Genomic DNA, 24,621 nt, shown 5'->3' on the forward strand with positions numbered 1-24,621 from the left:
TCAGATGTTTGTCAAACACTTTGCTGCTGAACAAGGCTGTTGCCTTGCCTTTTTCTGAAGGCGCTTCCCTACTTCTCGGCACAGCTGCCTTTTCTGTGGTTACTGCAGTGTCAGACTCTGTTCTGAATGAAGGCCTTTGGCCAGCTTCTGAAGACTCTTCTGAGTCGGAGGAGAGGCAACAACCATGCTACCTGCTCCTGCCAAATATGAACCATAAGAATGTGGAATTTGTATACTTTCTTTGCTTGTCCCTGCTTTCCTTCTGTGAAAAGCAAAAGCATTTACTGAAACTTTGAGCCGGTGCTGTGCATTTAAAAGCAGGTCCTGAACTAGACTTTGAACAGGGGAAGAAATGAGTTTGGTTGCGTACTTCTAAGTTGAAACAGAGGGAGATTTAAAAAAAAATTATGAGCTTTTTTCTTAAGTGATGTATTTGTGATTTCTTTTTTTAAAAAAGAGGTAAATAGGTTTATGCCCTATAGTTCAAGGACTTGCAGGAGAGCCAAGCGTTCTGTGCCCCTTGAGAACTACATTTTGTGAATGTATGCCTTTGCAGGCAGCAGATCTAAATCTTGGTTTTGAGCATAACCATGACAACTTACAAACATGTGGGAGTCATCTGTCAGTTGAAACACCCAACTGTGTGGTCCTAAAGCAGGCACATGGCCAGCTTCTGGGATTCACCACCTGTATTGACTAGCCTAACTAGTCATTGAAGTTCAAATGCCAGTTGACAGCTCGATGTGTCTTCAACTAAGAGCCGAATTCCAGCCTTCAAGGTAACAAGTCAGTTGCTCAAATATCCTGAGGTGCTTGGAGTGGGGTTAGTGCAGGATGGCTGCCTGGGGCACAGCACTCGGGGAGGCTGCACTGCTCTGTAGTAGCAGCTGGAGCCAGGTGGAGTAACCTTTGGTTCATTAAGTGATAATGAACGTGAAGTGATTAAATGGAGACTGTAACGTTTTCTTCTGGGGCTTCTTTTGTCCGATTTGGGGGGCCGAGTCCTGTTGCTCCGATTTGGGCAGTCGGAGGGCTCTTGCTTAGGGTACGTGGTTGAGGGTTCTGGTTGGCCTGACGGCAGGAGGCTTGCGGGCCAGAAAGCTCTTCTCGTTTTCTCCACCCTTCCGGCCGGTTTAACAACGCCATTAACAGTGTACCCCCGCTGCCTGCGGCCCGGGGCCTGAGCCCCGCTTCCCTGCGGGGAGAGGTGCAGGCCGGCCCCACGGCACCGAGTCAGGCAGCGGAGGGTGGCAAACACCGGCAGCGCTCGCTGGTACGTGCCGTTAAGAGCGAGCAGGCGGCAAACGCAGGCGCTCCCGCCGACTTAACCGAAGGGGGCTGTCCCCCACCCGGCTCCGGCTGGGCGCCGGAACCCCCGAGGGCAGCCGCGTTTCCCCCGAGCGCCGTTGGGCGCCGGGCCGCGGCCGCCGGAAAAGAGGGGGGCGGGCAGGCGGAAGCGGCGGGGCGGGGGCCATGCTGGCGGTGGGGCGCCGGGTGGCCTGCGCCGTCTCCGGCGGGGTGGACAGCGCCGTGGCCGCCCTGCTGCTGCGCCGCCGAGGTGGGGGGTGAGGGCGGCGGGGCCGGGGGCTGTCCTTCTCTCCCCTCACGCCTCCCCTCATGCCGGCCCTCTCGCCCGGCCCGGCTCGGCCCAGTTCGGCCGGCGCCTCCCCGCGCTCTGCCGCCTCCTGCGGCCGGTGGAGCCGCCCCGGCCTCGGGCAGAGCCCGGGCCGGCCCTGCGGAGAGCCGGGCACCTCGGCGGGCGGCAGGCGGGGACGGGGTGGGAGGAACTCGGGGGTTATGAAATACCGTTGTGTTAGGTTGCTGGAAGAGGTTGGGTTTATGTTGGCTGAAGCAAAAAAAAAAAAAAAAAAAGTCATGCGAGAACTGTACTATATGTATATATCCTGTTCACAGGATGCTTGCTTAGCACAGGACTGCTCACGTCTTCTGAAAGAAGCGGTTACACACACAGGTCTTGAAAAACACCGGTTTTGGGTCGAGGCTGTAGGAGTTTGACTTTATAAGTCATTCTTACCTTCATTTGTAGGCTACCAAGTGACGGGTGTCTTTATGAAGAACTGGGACCCTCTGGATGAACAAGGAGCTTGCTCCATTGACAGAGATTGCGAAGATGCTTACCGGGTTTGTCAGAAGCTCGATATTCCTTTTCACCAGGTTTCCTACGTGAAAGAATACTGGAATGAAGTATTCAGGTAGAAACATGTTTAAAATAGATGGCCTTTCAGTATATTAGTATAGTACTACGTTGCTGTGAAAAGCGAGGACGGACAGATAATGGGCAATGGTGATTTACTGCAGTATTGTCAGTACAAAGAGAAAGTGCTGAAGCCTCTTAAATATGGGAAGAATTATTTTTTTCTCTCATTGATAGTTAAGATCAGAATGCATGTGTTGGTTTTAATATGTTTGTTATTTTTGAAATTAATAGGTGCTTTCTCCCTAGATTCTAAGTGTGTAGCAGTTGCTTTGTTGCAGGTTGTTTCTTCTGCTTCCCACATACTGTCCCAACCTTATTGCAGCGTGAGAAAAAATACTTAGTGGGGTGCTATTACTGTCAGTTTGTGTAATTTAGGCAGTGCATTTTACATTAAATTAATATGTACTGAATCCAGTTTACCACAAAGTGATCATGAACTAGCCTTGCTTCTTTAATCTTCTAACAAATTTGAAACTGTTCTCTAAAGAGGGTGTCCAGATTTTCTGTGACTTTGTTCCACTTAAAGGGAAGAAAGTTCTGCACAGAAAAGCTGAGAGCTTTTCTTGGGAGGCAGGAGGAGAGGGGTAGTATTGGTATAACAACATAATTTCTCTGTTGCTTACTCAGCATAAGTACGTAAAAGTCGTTCCCTGATCTCCATCTTCTCCCTCTAAGTAGTGCTGTTGTTACCTTGTCTTAGAAGAAACTGAGGAATAACCTAGTTGTGGTACTTCTACATCACATTGAAATGACATCAGGTTGAGCAGAAAACTTTTGTACAGTCAGTGGAGAAAACAGCCCTGTTCTGGGAAAGTGTGAGAGAATGAATAAATGTTACCAAAACTCTTGGAGGTGGAAGGAGTCTGTAGATGACAGTGAATCAAAGATTGTAGAAGATCAGATTTTCTTCTGCTTCTCCTCGTTTATTAGTACAGTGTTCCCAGACAATCTGTTGCAAGTATATTTGCTTGTTTCAGAATCTTTTTTTCTTTACTGTCATCACTGAGCTTGAATTTACTCTTCCTCTGGAGTCTCTCTTTAAAGGGTCATTCATCAAAACCCACCTTTTATCAAGAGGACTATCCCAGGTCTTGTCTTACCCATAATCTTCTGTGCAAAGTCCGTTTTGCATTTTTATATCAGAGAGATTCAGTAGGCATCCTTCATTGCCTTTTCTGCAGTTCTGTGCTTTAGCGAACTGATGTAAGCCTGGCGTTACACTGATTTTTTTATAAAACTTCCAGTGTGCTTTTGCAGTATTTTCAAAGGAGTAGTGTGTTATCATCAGAGTATAGTGCTGAGCCAGTGAGAGGGAAGCAGCTCTGGGTGGACCCAGGTGATTTAATTATTAGTATAAATTGTTAAATTCAGAACTGTTAAAAAGTAGTTGGACAAAATAAAAGACGTGTTGCTTTATTTTCTATTTATGAAGGTAAAGTATAACATGGTAAGGAAGAAGCAATTGATTCTGTTTCAGATGGTGAAGAGTAAAACCTGGTACTGGGGTTGCTGGTGTTCTTTTAAGTACAGTTCAGGATCCTTTTCCAGTCCATGTCCTCAGTTCCTCTTGACTTGAGTGACTATTGAGGATAAGCAAAGTAAGGCAGGGATCAGGCCTTTTGATATATCAGTGCATCACTGTATGCTAGTTTAATTTCATTAGTTATTATTTCAGTGTTTTAAATGCTAAATGCTTTAATTATGCAACAGTGTAAAAGTACAGCATGACTTTGAGAAACTGCTTGGATTTCTTGAAGGAGAAAGAAAAAGACAGGAAAACGTCTCTATAAAATTAAGCCCCATGACTGCTTGTGGTGGTGTTATTGTAGATTAAGTTATTGTCCTTTCAGCTGAGACACAGTTAACTCCTGGTGTGTGCTCCACTGCACTGTCACTTTGAAAAATGAACCAGTGTTCTTTAGTTCTGAAAGTAAGTATTTCATAAGAGATGAGTAGGGGGTACTCAGTGGGTAGTCATGTCTCCCCTGAGGGAATATTAATTTAATAAAATAAGGTTACAAGGTTGTGAGTGATCATTTGACCATGTCCTCAGTGCACTTTGGAGAAAATCTTCCAAGCTTTGTTTTTTACAGGTTAAAATCTAATGGGTATTTTATTTCTTACATAAAATGCCTAGTATGACTGAGTCTCAAGTTCTCATGTTTAAACAGATCGACCAGTCTTGGATAGTATTATGTAGTGTTAATATTGTCTATATATACATTTGAATCTTTATTTTACAGTGACCTCTTAAAAGAGTATGAATTGGGAAGGACTCCTAATCCTGATATTGTGTGTAACAAACACATCAAATTCAACTACTTTCTTCATTATGCTATGGATAACCTTGGTAAGGCATTTTCAAGTGTGTCAGTGCAGCATGTGTGCTGTGGAAGTACTTAAAGGATACAAACTCTTGAAAAGGTGGGGAAAAACATGAATTTGTATGCATGCCTAATGCACATATCTCTGTGGCAGTATTGCAGTATTTGCAAAGTATTTATTTTTAAGTTTGCTTTTACGTATAGAATCATAGAATGGTTTGGTTTGGAAGGGACCTTTAAAGGTCATCTTGTTCTAACCCCCCTGCTATGGGCAGGGTTATCTTCCACTAGATTAGGTTGCTGCTATGTAGGAGCACATTTAATTCAGGGACATATATTGACCTGAGTATTAGGTTTTGCATTTGTATGTCGTCCTTAAAGGACAAAAGCACAAGTTCTGGCATGCCAATGAAAAGTATACATTATTTATGTAGCAGCAGTATGACTATCATCAGTATAAGACTTCCATAGGTTTTCTTCCTTCATCGCTTCCTGATTTTTTCCTAGATGTTTATATTGCTGTTTTAAACTGAATTTCATGTATGTGCCTTTGTGTTTTGTTGTTTTTTTTTTCTTGATAGGAGCAGATGCAATTGCTACTGGGCATTATGCTAGGACCTCACTAGAGGATGAGGAAGTGTTTCAACAGAAGCATATCAAAAGACCACAAAGGCTTTTCAGAAACCGTTTTGAAGTTAGAAATAGTAAGTGGTTTCTTCACTGCATATTTCACCCTGGATGTGAAAGAGAAATTTAAATTATATTTGGTGTTGCAGAATCAGAGAAGTTTGTCGTCTTACATGCAATGACTACCATTTAAACTCCAGCCCATGTAGAAGATTGATTGGGCAAAACAGGGGATTTACATTACTGAAAATTACCCTGACTAGTCAGGTATTGCATTTTCTATTTTAAAAGTTCTAATCCAGGTCCAGTGGTAAGAATAAGCATTTCAGGAGTAATCAATATTCTGGAGGAGCCATAAAGTGGATTAAAGAGACAGGGCTATCTTCTATACCCTTGTCCTGGGTTCAGCTGGGATAGAGTTAATTTTTACAGGAACCTGGGAGGTGGGGGCATAGCCGGGGCAGCTGACCTGAACTAGCCAAGGAGCTATTCCATACCATGTGCCATCCTGCCCAGTATATAAATGGGGAGCGGGCCGGGGGGTGGCCTCTTTTTTTTTCGGTGGGGGAAGTGGCGGAGCGTCGGGTCCCGGGTGGTGAGCAGTTGCACTGTGCATCACTCTTTTTGTATACTTTTTTTTCATTAGTGCCGTTGTTGTTGTTGTAATCTCTTTGTGTTTGTCCCAGTAAACTGCCTTTATCTCAACCCTCGAGGTTCCAGTTTCTTTTTTTTCTTTTTCTCTCCTCCGTCTCCTCCCCATCCCACCGGAGGGGGGCGGAGGAGTGAGCGAGCGGCTGCGTGGTCCTTTGTTACCGGCCGGGCTGAAACCACGACAACCCTGCAGAAGTATTTCAAGAAATCTTTATCTAGTATTTCCATGATTTACGTCAAAATTTCTTTATATGTTTCTTCTATTTTACGGAATGTATTCTTTGGCTATTGTATTGGTAGACCTCATCATGGGGATATGCTTAAGTGGAATTTTAGAATTAAGGCTTTGAAATGTTAAAATTAGTAACTTTAATACAGTAGGTGGACTGTATATTATTTTACTGAAAAAAATCAGGTTTTCATTCAGTAATTCAACTATTCTGCCTTATTTCTCTGTTCTCCTATAGAAGCCTGGTTTTCCCAGGCAGGTCAAGGTTGTGTGTACACTGCCATTGAAAAGTTTTTTAAGGCTGCAATTCTCAGGTCAGCAAAGGTATGAGTAGCAGTAGTGCTGGTTTTGCTCTTCACTTAGTGTGCCAGCGGTTGATCTCTGCACCAGAATGGTTCTCTTGTTATCAGTACCAGAGCCAGCTTGATTAATGCTGTTGTTGCCGAAAAACTCGGAATAAAGAACTTATCAACACCAATTTAGTGTAGATAAGCAGACACTTCTTTATTGACGGCCGGGTGCGTGGGTGAGTCCTCTCACGAACCATGCACACCTGAACACCAAAATCATACACCTTATATTAAAGTTATTCATCCATATTAATTAGATTTCTGAGAAAGGTTATGCATATTCATTAGATTTCTAGGAAGTTATTAGCATATGTAAATATCCTTTACGCAAGCGCATTGAAGGTCTCTGGTGGTCCTCTAGAGTCCTCTGGTGGTCTTTCATAGTCTTCCTCACTTGTCCGCTTCTTGACCTCCCAGGTGATTCTGTGCAGTACGGTTCTCACCATCATCTTTAGTTTACATAAAAATGCATACTATGTCTATTCTTAAATATAACCTTTCTAATAATTGGTCCTTCAGTCACACCATCTTATTAATATTCTTATGTTAGAACAATCATTGGTTAATCTCACTTAACTCTACTGATTGGAATCCTCGAGGTGGGAAGGGTAAGGGGTTTCCAAGCAGCAAACTGGTGTCCATAACGGTTTCCTTAGTTTCTTAAAACAAAACACTACAAATCAACAAATCTTTGTCAAAGTTTCTGTGGTTAAATGATTTTAGACAATACTTGAATTCCTATGGCTACACACAGCACACCTTCTAAAGTTCCCAAGTTCCTATTACTATACTTCAGACTTAACACTCCCATACCTATGCTTCACAATTTTCTACTTCTTAATCAAACTGTTAGTTAAATGTGTAAATGCAATAGATATGTATAGTTTTTGCTAAAATATTTCTTATAATTCTACATTCCTATTAAAATTGAATATGATTAATTCTAACTAATAACAAATCAATAACAAATCAGTAACACTGTTTTGGGTATGTCTCTGCATGGCACTATCACAGCTTGGATGGCAGTATAGAAATTTCCCAAGTAGCTCTGTAGTGGGCTGTAATGCAGTAAAGTAACTCAGATGAAGCTCTGACATATAATGAGAAATGCAGTATATCCGTAGGGAAAGGGGACTTGCAAACTACCACTATGCAAAGCTTCCAAGGTGATGTTTTTGTGTTACAGCTTCCTGGTTTTCATTTGTTTGTTCTGGACTCAAAGGGGTTTATTTGTTACTTTATTTTAATATAATTTCTAGAAAGTTGTAGTATTTTATGATGTTTTAAGCAGGCTTCCTGCCCCATTATTGGGATTTTGTATTATTAGTTTTGACTGAACTACTGGCCTGTAGTTAGTGTTCCTTTTAGTCAAGAAACAGATCAGCAGAGTTTGTACCACATCAGAGCTATTAGCTCTTAAAGAGAGTGGACAGAACATGACTGAAAAACTATACCATTTTTATTTCATCTGGGCAATCGGGAGACTTAATCTATTTTAAAGAATAAATTCAAACTCTTCTCTCCTGAGTATTGGGAATAACTCTACTGATTGATCAAATCATTGATTTATAGTAGTGTCATTTCATGGTAAAACCGAATGTTTTTTTTTAAGAAAAGTATACTCTAAGATATTTGACTGTTCATTCTCTCTTTCACGTGAAATGTGAAAGCTGTTTTTATATTTCATGTTGTTGATGTTCTTGCCGGCGACTTGCAGTATTGTAATAGATGAGGCAATGTAAGACTTTGTAAGATTCTGTGTTGTAGAAAATCAGAATCCTTTTAGATCTTTTTAGTGGTGAGAAGATACCCAAACATTTTCAATTAGATTTGGAAAAACCTGAAAAATGCTGGGTTTAACATGTGTTTGGATATAATAAAACTAAATGTTGCTTTTCATACAAAATACTAAAGGAAGTTGAACTATTAGAGGGGGTTATGCTGAAATGCTTTATGTCTTCTGCACTTTGCAGCTGTGAAACTCCTTCAAGGGGCTGACCTCTTTAAGGACCAGACCTTCTTTCTCAGTCAGATCTCGCAGGATGCTTTGAGGAAAACCATTTTCCCATTAGGGGATTTAACAAAAAACTTTGTAAAGAAGATAGCAGCGGAACATGGCCTTCATCATGTGCTAAAGAAAAAAGAGGCATGGTAACACTTAAGCTCTTCGGATTTGTATTTCTCTCTAAAATGGACTTTCCTGAACTTTTTGAACTTTAATCTCTGACAGCTCAGCTGTTTCCGAGCACTGTAATAGAATAGGTTGGGAAGCAGTTTTATAGTTGTCTACTTGCTTAAAAGTACTTTATGAGCTTGTGGTTAGTTGTGTATTTTAGCTTGCAGATAATTTGTCTACCGTTGTATCTCAGAAGAACTAAGGTGAAGGTCAGTGTGGTAGGATACTGTGAGCCTTAAGGAAAGCATTCTTTACTACAGCAGGTGAGAAGCCTTTGGGCTTTATTTTCCGTAGGTTATAAAGGCTTCCTCACTATAATTGTTTTTCAATATGTCTTTATAGAAATTGGATCATACTGTTTTTCCACAGTTACTTTTTAAAATAAAAAGTTCTGTTTTCCTGGCTGAGAAATAACACTTCATGGGTTGATCCTAAAAAAAAAGATGCAGGCAGCAATTGTATTGCTGATGCTATCTTGATCACTTTTAATGTTTATATTCATCCACCATAAATGGTTGTTTAAATGATTGTTTGAAGAATGTAGGCAGTAACTGAAAGGAAAAGGAAATCCTATTTGTTTATGGAGGGTTTGTTTTCAAGAGACATACCATTAGTGTATAATTTGTGTTAGTTTTGTACTTTAATCTGAAAGAGACTTCTGTTTTTAATATACGTACAATGTAGTCACCAAGATTAATGTGTTTATTGAATGTGTGTTCTATTTCCTATTATTTCTCTTTTGTACTTATGGCTTTCGCTGATGCTGTATAGAATTAGCTTACATATGTTGGAGCAGGTGTTGTGATTTTGCTTATTTTATGAGACGCCTAGCATAGTTTGGGATACATAGGGAAGAAAAATCCATCCTGGACAGATTATTAATAGATTATTAATAGACGTAGAGTACTGCATTCAGCTCTGGGACTCCCAATGTAAGAAGGACATGGACCTCTTGGAACGAGTCCAGAGGAGGGCCACGAAGATGATCAGAGGGCTGGAGCACCTCTCCTATGAGGACAGGCTGAGAGAGTTGGGGTTGTTCAGCCTGGAGAAGAGAAGGCTCCGGGAAGAACTTATAGCAGCCTTCCAGTACCTAAAGAGGGCTTACAAGAAAGCTGGAGAGGGACTTTTTACAAGGGCATGTAGTGATAGGAGAAAGGGTAATGGCTTTAAACTGAAAGAGGGTGGATTTAGGTTAGATGTTAGGAAGAAGTTCTTCACTGTGAGGGTGGTGAGGCGCTGGAACAGGTTGCCCAGAGAAGCTGTAGATGCCCCATCCCTGGAAGTGACAAGGCCAGGCTGGATGGGGCTTTGAGCAACCTGGTCTAGTGGAAGGTGTCCCTGCACATGGCAGGGGGGTTGGAACTAGATGATCTTTAAGGTCCCTTCCAACCCAAACCATTCTGTGACTCTGTGATTATTTCAAATGTGTTTCTCTGCTTTTATGGATTCAGTACCATGTTTTCTTTTCAGAGTATGGGAGTCTGTTTCATTGGTGAAAGAAACTTCGAAAATTTCCTTCTTGAGGTGAGCAACATTAAATCTATGACAATCTTTATGTTCTGTTTTGATTTTCAGTAGTAATTTGTAACACTCTATGGAAAAATCTCTGTAAGTTGCAATTGTCCCATTTCCCCTTGCAGTCCCAAGCCTACCCAGAAGCTAATGCCAACCGCCTGTAGGAAGTAGCTTGTCCCTCTACCAGCAAGCAGTCATGTTCTGTAGCAAAAGGAATGTGTGAACTCACACTCCTATACCTGCCAGGCTCTGACAAGTGCTTGGGATGTGAGAGGCAACTGGCTGAATCCTGCTGTCCCCTGGCATAAGTGAGGATGGGGGAGTGAAGCCCAGAATTACTGGTAATAGGGACTGCTCTTCCTACTTTTCTCTCTAAAGCAGCATCAGGGAAGAGGCAGTAAACTGCTTGGGCAGAGTTTGCCTGTTGAAAAGCTATTTTCCAACTTCACGAGAATGTAGTGACAGAACCTGAAATATACTGGGAGTTTTTTTGGGCCATCTTCTGACTTAAACAATCTCTTCCTATTTGGTAGTATTTAGAACCTCAACCAGGTAACTTTGTCTCCGTTGAAGATAAGAAGGTGATGGGAACACACAAAGGTAATTGGCTAACCCACCTTAACTGCTTTTAGATAAATGGAACAATACTGCTTATATTTGGAGGGACAAATTTTGTGGAATTCCAAACTCGTCTACAGGTTTTTCCCAGTTTGATGACTCTAATAATCATGGAAAACTTGCTTTATACGATAGTAGAGCCTTGAACTACAACTGATTCTTGCTTATTTGTTCCATATTGCAAGAAAGGAAATGATAATTATTATTGGTACTAAGTGATTGTTAATTTAATACTGAGACGATTGTTTGTGTAGTTTTTTCACAATTATTGTGCTTCAGTTCCAGATTCTTTAGTATCTAAACTTTGCAGAAAAAATACACCATGCACCTCAGTGATGCACAGTAGGACATTACCAAACATGGGCAGCTTACCTTTTCCTTTCCTTCTGTGTGTCCTTCCTTTGCTCTTTCTTCAGTTCTAGCTGCCAGAACTTAGTTCCTCTTGCAAATAATGTATGGAAGTAGGATGTTCTACTGCTACATAAAAGTAAGGGAAGCTGGTAAGACTGAGTGGTAGCAAAACCACAAATCGAAGCTAAAATAAAGAAATGTTTGTCTTTTATAAACCCTAAGAATACCACAATTGAAATGGATTAGTTTTAAACATGTGCTTCAGGTACAGGTGAAAACTTTCAAGTAGATGTTAATTTAGTTTGTAATTGGCAGGCTTCTCTAAGGCAACTTGGATTGTTATTCTTTGTTTAGTTGATTTGTTATTCTTTGTTTAGTTGATTTGTTATTCTTTGTTTAGTGGTAGAGTTTTAGGGAAGTGATTTTAATGTATTTTTCTGAAAGTAAAAGATTAAAGGTTGCTAGCAGCATTACATTTTCATGTTTCTTTAGGTTGGTTCCTCTACACAATAGGCCAGAGGGCTAGACTAGCAGGCCTGAAGGATGCTTGGTTCGTTGTAGACAAAGATGTCAGCACCGGAGATGTCTTTGTGGTGAGTTAATTAACACTGGTATTGCAAATGACTAACACAGGCATTTTGTGACTCCCGCTGTACGGAATGTGTTTCTAACCTAGGCAGAATTTTTGGCTTTCCTCTTGAGGGAAACAAGAACCAACTAGTGCAGCATCAGCAGATTTGAAACATCTTGTCCAAACTGGCTTTTCTTGAGTAAAAAATTGTTTTAGATTTTGGCATAGAACTTTTCCAAACAATGGGCAAATACTGAAAAGAGTCAGCCAATCTACTGAGCTCTCATTTTCTACTCTAAAACATGAGGTTTTTACTGTAGTTATTATGGCACAGTATACAAAATGTGTGTTACTTTGTTTTACTGTGTTGCTACTTCCTTTTTCTAGTAAACGGAGTAGTAGCCAGTAATACAGTTTTATCATTTTGAAAACTGAGGCAGAATATATGTAATACTGTGAAATCATTGGTGTCTTAATGACTAGTCAAGTGAGATGACTGGGAGCTCTGCAGCTTGCTAGCATTGTTAATGTTTCTGGCTGTTCATGCAGTTGTTATTCTTATTTGATACTGATGTGAATATAGTGCGGTGTTCTGCTACTTGTTGATGTGCCTGGGGGGGGGGGGGAAATCATAATCAAAAGACAGTTGAGAGGAAACAGGCAGGACAACTAAGAATTATTTTTTTAATGCCCTACAGTAAGGTTGTGTGTGTGCAACGCGTTTGTTGGGGAGGTGTTGAGACATTGGTGAAGAGGGAGGTAGCACCTTGTAGTAGGATAAGAAGGGCAGTAGATATCTGAACTCACCCTGAAGAAGGCAGAAATATGATTGGAGAAAAAAAGAATACAAGAAGTGATGTAATTGAGATTTAGAACACTGACAAATAATTCAGGCTTGCTTTAGCCTATTTTTTTCATTAAAGGCTTTCACCTGGAAGCTGATTAAGTGCTAAAGAATGCTTGTTTTCTTAGGCATTTTGCCTTCATTTTCATATGGCTTGATGCTTCTTCTATTTCATGCTTTACTTCACAAGTTATATGCTCTCTGGCAAAAACATTAGCATTAAATAAACGTTGTATTTTAAGGCACCATCAACGGATCACCCTGCTCTGTACAGAGATCTATTGCGGACAAACCGAGTGCACTGGATAGCAGAGGAGCCTCCTGTAGAGCTCATTAGAGATAAAATGATGGAATGTCATTTCAGGTTTCGGCACCAGATGGCATTGGGTAATCAAACCTTGTGGTTTTTTTTTTGTTTTACTCAGTTTGTGAAACTGTGGTGGTGTGTTCAGTGTAGTTTTGCAGAAATAGTTGAAATGTTTTGGCTTGCCTTTCTGTTTCTGTAGTGTCTTTATAAAACAATTCTGTGTAGTAGTATCTTGACTTACATGTGTTTAACCTAATTATGAAGGTTTTTCTTTTTTAATGTGAACTTAAGGATTAACTAGCAGGTGTTTGGTCATTTTCTGCTCTAGTCCCTTGTGTGCTGACTCTAAACCAAGATGGGAGTGTGTGGGTGACGCTAGTGAAGCCAGCAAGAGCTATCACACCTGGGCAGGTAAGTTACTAGAAGTGCTTTTCTTTCCTTTTTTTTTGTGTTTTGGCTTATCTGGCTAGTAAAACAAGGTAGTGTTCTTATTAGCTGGAGCAAAATAATTAATTTATTTGCATGTGAGAGCAGTTAGCTCTATTTTAACTATTCATCAACTATTTTGAAGGAGATTGTTTCTAGTTCTAAATGGTCTATTCTTATCCATATAGCCTGAGAAACTGGCTTACAAGTTTTAGAAATACATGAAAATATCTCTGGTAATCAGTTGCATATGCAGAAATGGAATCTGTTGTTGTCTTCAAGAAGTAGATTTAACAAGGCATTAGTTTGGTAATGGGCTGCTTGATATGGTTTTAATGTTCAAATTTGTTCAGTGAGGATCTGTGTCCAGTGAATTTCATTGTCCTGGAACAGTACTGAGAAAAGGGGACTGTGTAAGGATGCCTTTTAACACTGCTAATGCAAAAGTACTCAATCACATTGAAAACCAGTGGTTCTTGTACATTTTCTATATGCCCTCTCCCAGCATACATTCTACCCTTCCTCTCCCTCTCCAAAACTTGGGGGCCCATGGGACACATGAGAAGGCAAATTGTCTGAGCTGTTTGTAACAAAGAGATGCACTTAAGAGAAGTAATCTGAGCTGAGAAGATGAAGTTCACAGTGGAATTTCCCCTAACATGCTTATATTTACACTCATGTGAGCCAACAGATCCTAAGAGGTTTTTTTCCTTTTTGTTTTTGTTTTGGGGGTTTTTTGAGATTTGGTTAGAACAAATATAAATGAATACACTCATCGTCCAGTAGGTCTTGAGCAAAGGCTGCAGTTTCTCGCCGTGCTGTTTGCAGCTGCTGAAAAGACTCTCCCTGTGTTTATCTCCTAGTTTGCCGTGTTCTACAAGGGTGACGAGTGCTTGGGCAGTGGGAAGATCTTAAGGATGGGCCCATCGGTGTACACCATGCAACAGGGCAAAAACCGAGAGGAGGGTCCAAAGAAGGAAGAGATTGACAAGATAGAACCAGCAACATAACACATGGGTTTGTTTATTGAAGGACTTTGGAGAATTTGCTGCCTGAGAATAATAAAACCAATAATAAACGTATTTTTTTGTTGATCTGTATGTTCTGAAGGTCAGTTGACCATCGAGTCCCAGCTCTTGACTGTTAGCAGTGAACAGATTTAAAACTAAGGCCAGTTTGGTACAATTTTACTGGACTAGGTGGTGATATTTATGTTAATACGTATCAAGGGATGTCTTAAAGTTGTTCTGTGATAGTTACGCATACAAGAATTTTAACATTAAAATCATGCCTGAAATCATAAATCTATCTTGTATGCATAAGTGAAATACTTTTTTTTTCCTTGAAGATACCTGCCCCTAGGTAAAGCACATATGTTATTTTACAGTAAATCTATGTTTGTGCTTTGAACTCTGGAAGAGGAATGAATGATATTTAAGTTCAGTATTTTAAATGAACTCCAAGCAACAGATATTTATTTTTCATTTTATATAGTTTTATAAGAAATGCTTTGGATTCTTAAGCTGTATTAAGTAGTGGCTTCAGATGTTTACATAATTCAGAGTTACAAATCTAGAGATGTAAAACCAGTCTTGATTGTTAATTTATTTCACAGAACTGACTAATTTTTTGTTAACTGCTGAGGGCAGAAGCTGTTTGGTTTGTCTCCTGGAGAAGAGAATGCAATGTTGGGCTTCAGAAAAACGCACATTTGTATGCATTTCCTTATTATGTAGCCAACTTAATATAGACCCAATAATAATTGGATCTTGCCATGTGTCAAAATGGAGTGGTATTAGGAAGAGCTGAATACCCCTGTCCAAATTATCTACATTTATAACGACTGGGTGCATATTGAGGACACCCTAGGCTTATAATAAAACTCTGCTACAGCAAGTCAACAAAAATAAATTCCTGTCTTCAATATGGTAATAGAAGGTAACTGTCCTTAAAGTACAGCTGTACAGGAGCAGGGCTTTCCAGATGGGTGTGGAGTTTTGAGATTTGCATCCAATTTGGGTGGTAGGAAAGCTGTACCGTGAATAGATCTTTTCAGCAGATCTGAAGGCTTGGATTACATGTACATCTTTTTTTGTTGTCTTAGTATCTTCTAAGAATTCCTTTCATTTCTTCTGGTGAGAAAAGTAAAAGGTAGTCTCTTCCAAGTGTGGAAGTAAAAGGGGGAGAAGACACTCTTCAGTGTCTACCTGCTAGTCTGGCAAATTTAAACACACAGTTCAGGAGGCCCTATGGAAAAAACCTAGAGTTTTAAAATCTTACATATTTGTTTGACATTACAGTAGATCTGCTTGAGAGGGGAAAAAAAGCCATCCTTTTTCACTGGTGCCAAAATCAATTCAATTTAAAAGTCTGTCTTCAGAGTGTCTATCCTTGCGCAGGTTAACTGTAAAGACTATACATGCTTCACGTCGACTCCTGTGATTTGTGTTAGGTTAGTTGTGTTACGGGTTCTGGTTGTGACTTTTATATGGTTTTCCTAATGTTTTCCTTATCTTTCCTGAAGCTTTTGTCTTTGCAAAATGTGGAATTAATTACTGAGGAGTTAATGCTCCACATTGTCCTCATCTGAGTTTTCCAGTAAATATCCCAATTAAAATCTTCACAAATGTTTTGCGTTATACTCGTGTGTTGTTTATTATTACTTCATCTCTCAATGCTCAGGTATGTTTGTTGTTTGGTACTGTGCTGGTAGAGTGGTAGGTTCATCTGTGAGGACATGAAAAAGGACATAGCCATTTCTGTGTTTTCAAAATTCTTTTAAAATTCACAGAATTGCAGATGTTGGCAAGGACGTCTGGAGATCATCTAGTCCAACTCCACTGCTCAAAGCAGGGGCGACTAGAGCAGGTTGCTTGGGGGGGTGGTGTCACGTTTTGAGTATCTCCAAGGATGGAGACTCCACAACCTGTACTGATAAGATCCCCCTGAGCCTTCTCTTCTCAAGGCTGAACAGCCCCATCTCTCTCAGCTTCTCCTTGTGTGATGGATGCTCCAGTCCCCCCTCATCAGCTCTTCCATATCTGTGTCAGGAAGTTATCAGCACTCCGGAGGCCTCCTGGACTGCTTGTGCCTTTTAGCGTTGTCCCTCCAGCACGTATCAGCGGTTTAAGTCCTCCATGAGGACCAGGGCCTACAACCCTGAGGCTTCTTCCAGTTGTCCTTCTTCCTGATCACACAGTCTGTAGCAGACGCCTCAGCAGTGTCGCCCGTGTAAGTCACCTGGCTGATCCTCACCCACATGCTTTCAGCTGGCTTATTGTGCACCCCCAGCCAGAGCTCCATGCTGTCCTGCTGCTCCCTCACAGCCACGATGACTCCCCCACCTCCCCAGCCCATCCTTCGTGAAGATCCTGCACCCATCTGTGGCAGCACTTTGGCTGTGTGACCTGTTGAGCCGTGTCCGTGATCCCAGTGCGATCAACCCATGCGACTGCACGCACACCTCTTAGCTCCTCTCGCGTGTTCCCCACGCTGCATGTGTAGCATACAGGCACTTTGGAGGGGCGTCTAGTAAGGTCCCTCCTGCCTGTTGTTTTCAAGGTCTCTCCTGCCTGGATCACCCTGCTGCCTTAGCTTGCCAACCCAGTCCACACCTGGGTCTCCCCACGCCATCCTGGATCGCAGTGCCTGGTGAGCAGCAAACCACCCTAGACACCAGGCTGGGTCAGCAGCTGGAGCTTCTGTCCCCTGTGGCAGGGAGTGTCCCGCTGCTGTCACACCGCCTGTCCCCCCTTCGGTACGGTGGCGGGTTTGAGCTCTCAAGGCCGCAGTGTTTCAGGGAAGATCCAGTTAATCTCCCCCCCATCACCTCTGCTGTGGCCCAGGCTGCCGGCCTCCTGCCACGGCTCACGGTGACGCAGACCCTCCACCAGTGCCCACCTCCTGCGGGCAAGGTGCCCAGCTCCACCGGTCCTGGGGGGCTGCACCCTCCCTCAGGAGCTTGGTCTGAGTGAGTGAGGTCACTGTTAACATTTCCTCATTTTTCAAAAGAATGCAAGTTACTGGTTTTTAAAGTCCTGAAGTTGCTGAGTAGATACTGTTGTGGTTGCCACCACCTGGAAGTGAAAGTCAGATCTTTAGAGTTGGTAAATGACTGCAGAACCAGCGACACCCGGGCTGGTAATTTTGTTTAGCTTAAAGCTCTGTTTGACACTAATAGTTCCCAACCGTTAACATTTCTCTTGTATAATGAGTCCTTACCTCCCTTTAACGCTCATGTTTCTACCAGGCAGTGTTTCCTTTCCTATGTGCCTCCAAGGATTTAAATGCCTACGTTCTTTTGGCTCTAAACCTCCAAACTTTAGGTATTGTATAGCCACCTGTGGCCCCTGGACTTACTTAAGTGTCCACAAGGTAAGTTCTCAGAGCTGCTTACAATGTCTGCTTCTGGGCCTGCCCAAAACCACTGAAATCACATCAGCCTGGGGACACGGAGGTATTAAACTCTGCTTGGAGCTCAGGTTGAAGATCCATACAACGGGTTCCCATTGTCCTGGTTTTAAACTCACTTGCTTTTAGACAGCCTTTTGAACCTGCTCCACAAAAGTTTTCTATGCAAAAAGCCTGCTTGGTAAATTTGAATAGGCTTTGCCAGAACAACAAAAACATCCCACAATAATTTTGATAAACTTGCTATTTTTTTGCAAGAAAATGTTCATCCTGCCCTACAGGCTTAGTAGTTACTTGTGGTTTTCTGGGTGTGAGCGTTACTTCAGTGGTGGGTGGAGCTGTTGGCTGGTTTGAGCTCTGCTTTACCGCCTGGGTAAAGCGTTGGTGGCTACGAGCAGTGTGAGAAAGCACCTAATTCCAGGGGATGGCTCATTCAAGCAGGGGGTGTGTGTCCTTGAGGCCTGAATGCATTTCCTTAACCTTTGAAGAGGAAAGGACTTTTTTCACCTTTCCTCAGCTTTTTTCTTTTGTTTTCAATCTCCTATCAGGTGGGCTTGCTTTTTGTAAATCCCATTCTGTGGACAAATTCTCTCAGTGCATTATCCCTGGGAAGGCTTTGCTGCTGGATTGCTGGTACGATGCTGGGCACATCCTGAGCCCAGGTGACTCGGGGTGCTTGCTTGGCTAAGGTACAGTCAGTGCAGAAGTCATAAGTGCTTTTAACGTTGTTAGGGTGAGTTTAGGAGTTCTGGCAACGAGTTCCCAGGTTTGCTGAGAGCTGCTGAGCCAGTGCCTCATAGCAGGAAAGTTTAGCCACTGCTGCTTGTAGCGTAGCTGGCGTGGGGCAAAACGAGCGTCTGCTACAGCTCCTGTAGGACAGAGGCTTTTTAAAAAAGGCTCCACTTCCCTCTTTAAACGTCTTCAAAACTGAATACAGCAGCAATCCAGGATGGCGAATGCAGAAAATTCATAAGCTAATGTGCTGCTCTTCAATCAAGACCTCTCTAGCAATGCTCTCAATTCACTTTTGAGGCTCAGGGACTTGGATTTTATCATCAGAGCTGAACTTCATTGTTCTACTGAAGAAACCTCGTCTGAGGAAGAGCTGAGTATGGACAGCGTTTGGTTAGTAGAGACTCATTGAGAAAGATGGAGGCTTCTTCTCAGCTTTGGTGCAGCTTAGCCTCTTGCCGTGATGATGAAAAAAGACCTTTGACATGATAAAGTAATTGCTACTGTTGCTCCCAGTGAATCTCACCATACTGCTGGGAGCTAGGAATTAGTAGACATTTGTGAAATTCAAATTACAAATAGCTTCTTGCATGGGACGTTTTACAACAGGTTGCACACGTCTAGAAACATGAAGCTTGCATGTTTAAAACAGCGCTTCCAAATAGCTTGTACTGTTCAGAGGGGGTGGTATGTTTCTCTTTCCATCCCATGTGTTTCACCTGGCTAAAGATCTTAACTACCAACTTCCTGCATGAGATCCTTGCTCCGCTTGTACGTAGGGTCTTCAGCAAGGGGAATTTTATTCTGTCCTGCTTGGGACACAGCTTCTCAGGGGAGTCCAGCAGAGCAGTCTATAGAGGCACATTTCTACCACTGGATCTGGTGGTTACATACAAGAGGAGCAGCACCATCACCATTTCTGACTGTGTTTGTAAAGAGGACAGTGGTTTCGGTAACACCAGTCCCACTTGGCCGGCGTGTGGTAGTGTTGCGTTAAGAAGCGCTGCCTGAATCCCAGGCCCCAGCCTGGTCTGCGGCTTGCAGCCCAGCCCGCACCATCACGAAACAGTTGTGAAAGTGCATAGTGGCACAGCTGTAATGGCTTGGAAATGTGGAAGTAAAAGAGCGAGGTGGGAGTGGAGGTCGGTGCCTGGGGTCGGGCAGCCACGGTCCCTGCAAGGGACCACCTCTGCCAGAGTGTCTCTCATGCAGCCTTGGCCAAGGCTGCAATTTGGCCAAGGTTTGGCTTGAACTGGGTAAGAGCAGGCTGACTGGCAGGTGAATCTTCTTTTTTTCTCTACTGCAGAAGATCAGGATCGACATGCTTTTTAAAATTCATTGGCTTTTCACTTTTTTTTTGTCATTATTCTCCCACTTTGGGCAAGAAATTGCAAGCAGGTGATTTCACTTTCAAGTTGTCATTAAGATTTTCAGGTCTTGAAGTATTCGGTTTCAGAGTCAAGTGAATAACTATTTAAAAAGACAAGGACTTTTCCCTTCCAAAGTAGGGAACATGATAACAAGAATAGGATTGTGTAACTGAAAAACAGCAACTCATGTCAGATAAAGGCTGGGTCCAAATTGAGATCTCTGGTGTACCCTGTGAACGTGTTCGAAGCCTGTATTGCTGAATGTACAATGGCTGAAAAATTGCACTCTGAGTGCAGTCTTATTCCAAAAGTGTTTCTGTAAAACCTGTTTTAATTGCTCTCCTGGTTTTGTTCCTTCTCAGCAGCAGCCCTACCTCCAGCTGGTCCTGCAGAGCTGGAGGACAGGGGTGATCCCCATGTAAGGAAAGCAGAGTTGTCCTCTGATTCTTTTTTGACCCTGATAGTTTCTTTGGAGAGGTGAGACATTGCATAGGTATTGTGAAAGGCTTCATTCACACTGTGGCAGCTTGGTATTTATGATCTGGCAGTAAAAGCATTGGCTCTTAGTGTTCACGTCAGCTTGTAGGACTGAAAGAACCTTTCATCCTCCTGCTTCAAAATGAAGTGTTCACGTGCTTTCTCTCTGTAGCTGCAAACCACGGGGGAAAAAGCTGATGTTGTTTTTATGAAGACTTTATTTTTCTTTTTAGAATGGATCTATCTTTTCAGCATACTTACAAGCAAAAAGGTAACAGTATTTTGGATTCAACATTTAAGTTTGCACATACACACATTGCCATTCAGCCCCTGTGGACAAGGCTGAGCCCTCCTTGGGAGCTGGGAGTTGATTGTGTGCAGCCACCTGTGCTGACTCATCCCTGCAGTTAATGGGACAGGACCCGAGTGAAAATTCACAGCACAGCCTCTGCTGCCTGGATTTCAGGGTCGTGCCATTTCAGATGTAAAGATACAACATTCCCTTCCACCTTTATCCCCAAAACAGAATTTTCAAATCTCTTTGTCCAAAAAACCCCCTTTCAACTTGGAGACAGGACGGCCCAGTGAGGGTCTCTGCTGTCCCTTCTCTACTTGGGAAGGTGTTGGGTTCTACAGCCAGAGACGGCAGAACAAGGTGGAGGGATCTCTGTGTCACTAAACAGCATGGAGTCAGGCCATGGCAAGCAAGCAGTACCATCTGCTCTGCAGCAATGCCTTCTTCAAGCTGGATCCCCTCTAGAAGATGGAGCACATAATATGGGGAGTGCACAGCAAAGTGAGTCTCCTGGGTGCTCTCCCTGAGCTCATGACTCCCTTATCAGTCACATTTGTGGTACTAGCCCCTCTCCCAAAAAAGGCTGAGGTTTCACCACAGATGTAAGCCAGTCTCAGTGGGAACTGCCACCAGAGATGAAGCCCTTCCACCTCCTGCCTGCTGGGCCTGATACTAATGAACATTTTAGCTTCTCTGGAGGTCTGGTGAGCTGGAAGCCAGGAAGAAGCTTCTGAAGGCAAGAGGCTGTTCAAGGGAAGAGGACAAATGTGGAAAGCTGATGTGGAGTGAGGCTACGGTGAAAACATTGTATGTGGGCTGGGGAGATTGGAGACAGCTGATCTATCAGTAAGGAGGAGCACAGATCAGAGAAAGTCAGGTTGAAACGGCAGATTTCTCTGAATGCCTTAGATGCTTGGTTTCTTTAAATAAATCCAGATTGTCTAATTTCTCCAAGCAAAGAAAGATCATTAGCCCTGACTACTACCAAGGCCAAAAAAACCCCCAAACCAGGTAAGCAAACAAAACTGATTTCTTTTCCATGTAAGAAACAGGGAGAAAAATGGATGAGGGGCTAGGTACTGGCCTGAAAAACGTGGGTGTTATGAACATTGTGGAAGCATGCACAGCTGGGAGACAATGATGCCGGCAGGTGAAGAGGATGTCCCACTGATGAGGAACATACTTGCAACCATGCACAGTTTACAATTAGCATTTCAAAAATGCTTCCTCTGCATTTATGTGTATTTACATGCTTTAATGAATTAAACACAGTGAAATTACCTATCATAAATGCGATAACCATCCTAATGTGGAACGCTCCGATGATGCAGCCAAGTGGTGTGCCATTTTCAGCTTCAGCACCAGGAGGCACCAGGACATCACGTTCATCCCTCCCAACCCTGGACGACATTGTTGGGAGGTGGTGGCTATAGGAAGAGCAATTAACGCAACCATAATTGTGAAGTTTTTCCCTTCTTTTAGCTTTTTGCTGAACCAATACACTGGAAGAATTATCACTTGGTGGGCTTGCTCAAGGCAGGGATAAAGCTGCACTGTCATTTCAGCACACTGATGAGCCAGTTGAGAAGCAGCAGCCTTTTAAAGCCAAACTCGATCATGGTAACGATCATGGTACGGGTCAGGCAGATGACAGCCTGGCAGCAGAGAAACACATGCTTTTTATTTAGAGTTCAGGTCCTGCCTGTCCTCCATCCCCTGCACCATGCCGTGCTTGTCATTCGCTTTTGTGGTCACTCTTAAACTTCATCTAGCTCTTGAATGGCTGGAGGTAAAAAGAAGGGGTTTGGGGTTTTTTTGAGAACTAGCACCAAATTCTTACAATTATTTGGGTGTGTGAGGGGTTAAATGAACACTAACTTCTGGGTTTAGTTTGCTGAATCTCTAGAATTTTTTTCTTCTCTAAAATGTCTTGCATTTTACTAAATATATAGCATCAGCTAGAGAAACTTGAGAATGGAAAAAGTAAACGGACTCCTCATTCTATGCAATTTTACAGTATATAGAGTAATTTCTTCAATACAAAAGAGCTTCAGACTCTGAAACTCTGAAAGTTTTAAGGTCCTAGAAACAATGAAATACAGGGGGAGATTCCCTTAATCAGACCCTACCTGGAGAAATAAGATTTTTCCCAGGGGACTGCCCTGCTCCAGACTTGATAATTCAGTGGCACCATTCGCATTCAGTAGCACCAACTTTAGAGGATGCTCCCAGGAAAACACCAACCTTGTCATTACAGCACATCAGTTCCCGTGGGGAAAAGCAACAGGAGATCTCCTTCCAGCAAAAAGTTTCATCAAGACTGGTCCGTCCTGGATTTCTCCAGTAGTGCTGTGGAGGCTTATGATGGAAATTCCTCTGGTGCTTTGCATTCCTGCAGGGCTTCTGCATTTGTGTCTCTGGGGTTGCGATGAGCTGGATGTGCTCTGCAAGCGGTGGTGGTGGTAGTTGTCACCCAGCAGTTCTGGCTGGCAGATGGGCCATCTGGGTTGTTCTGCCAAACTTCAAGTTGGACTCTTGGACAAATCTTTTTCTTCTTTTGCTCTGAGGAAGCCCCTACATAGGAAAGAGGAGACTCAGAGATACATAGCATTGACTAGATGGGAGCCAGATGTTTGATCCCTCTGTGCATACAGTTCTCTTCCGATTCTAATGAAATTTGGTCAGAACAGAGACAAGAGGTTCACCCACATCCTCTGGAGCAAGGAAAAGGCCCCAGGTACTCCTATCCCCTGGGGTGCGTGCTATAGAGATTCCCTTTCTCTGTCTCCCAGTCTGCCGCCTTCTCCAGGGCTGATGAACAGCAGCACAGCAGGAAAATCCTGGGCTGTGTCCACTGCTCACTGCGATGCAGGAGGAGAGACTGAGGAGTTAGAACCAGCAGTGTAACATTTCTTCTCTTGTTTGAAGGACTTCAGCAAAATTTGCATCTAAAAAAAAGGGATGAGTAGTAGCACAGATCTCTTTGCCAATCTGTACATCTCAAAGGCTGCGTCCCCAGCCCTGCTTCAGCTCCTGCCTGACCAGAGTCATCATAGAATCACAAAATTGGGTTTGGGTTGGAAGGGACCTTAAAGGTCATCGAGTTCTAACCCCCCTGCCCTGAGCACCGACACCTTCCACTAGACCAGGTTGCCCCATCCAACCTGGCCTTGAACACTTCCAGGGATGGGGCATCCACAGCCTCTCTGGGCAACCTGTTCCAGTGCCTCACCACCCTCACAGTGAAGAATTTCTCCCTTATATCTAATCTAAATCTACCATCTTTCAGTTTAAAACTGTTACCCCTTGTCCTGTCACTACATGCCCTTGTAAAAAGTCCCTCTCCCGCTTTCTTGTAGGTGGCAAAGCAAACTCAGCCGGTCTGGTATGGCTTCGTTATGCTGGATGAGGCTTTGTATAAAATATAAACATCAAAGAAGGATAGATTATAAACATAAAAAGGATTGGTATACAAAAATGAGATAACAAGATGTGAGGCATTTGGTGGATTTAAGATCGATGCTGGATTAAAGGCAGTTTTTATTTTAATCTACTGTAGTTACTTAACGTACGTTTTTCTACTGTTCACAAATTCTATCGCTCATCTCCGGGAGTGCATGAAGGACTCTACAGGTTGTGTCACACCAACCAGCCCCATGGCAGAGGAACTCTGTTAGCACATTTACTATATGTGCTATATGTAGTAAAACTGTGTGATCAATTTATTACAAGTTTGAAAGGTTTCAGGCATGGCTTTTAAATTGAAGATCACTTTATTTACTATTAGTACTTACTGCTATTGTAATACCTACAGAAATAAATCAGAATAGCCTACAGTGGTTTTAAATATTAAAGAAGGTGGTTTACAGTACAAGATTTTTACACTGAGCCAGTTTTACACCTAGCTTTTAGGGTGAAGGAGATGATAGCACAAGAAAAATCTCTGTGAACTGATTAGTAGCCAGGTGTTGATCCTTATTTAAGCCACATGGCCATTTCATAGAGCAGAGACTGTCCTCATCTGGTGTGTCTCCTCTGCACTGCAATACAACAGCAGTGCTTAAATTACAGAGAAAGCAGGAGAATTTGCTACTGAGAGGAGAGGATGTGAGACTCATGACTTTTAA

The 24,621-nt window shown here is 42.6% G+C and overlaps 1 protein-coding gene across 2 annotated transcripts; it reads left to right on the forward strand.

The window, feature by feature from the left end:
• Positions 1-1,466: 1,466 nt before the first annotated feature.
• Positions 1,467-15,849, forward strand: TRMU (tRNA mitochondrial 2-thiouridylase). Of its 2 annotated transcripts, none has more exons than XM_049813957.1 (11): positions 1,467-1,558; positions 2,048-2,213; positions 4,462-4,568; positions 5,124-5,246; positions 8,373-8,545; positions 10,049-10,102; positions 10,627-10,693; positions 11,555-11,655; positions 12,720-12,864; positions 13,113-13,195; positions 14,074-15,849. In XM_049813957.1, exons 1-11 carry the CDS (start codon positions 1,474-1,476, stop codon positions 14,218-14,220), a joined length of 1,251 nt encoding a protein of 416 aa, XP_049669914.1. In that variant the 5' UTR covers positions 1,467-1,473; the 3' UTR covers positions 14,221-15,849. The 2 variants fall into 2 exon arrangements, with proteins under 2 accessions (XP_049669914.1, XP_049669915.1); XM_049813958.1 differs by having other exon boundaries at positions 1,473-1,565.
• The last annotated feature ends 8,772 nt before the right edge of the window (positions 15,850-24,621 follow it).

This window comes from Accipiter gentilis, chromosome 11 (assembly GCF_929443795.1).
Source record: "Accipiter gentilis chromosome 11, bAccGen1.1, whole genome shotgun sequence".
Classification (NCBI taxonomy): domain Eukaryota; kingdom Metazoa; phylum Chordata; class Aves; order Accipitriformes; family Accipitridae; genus Astur; species Astur gentilis.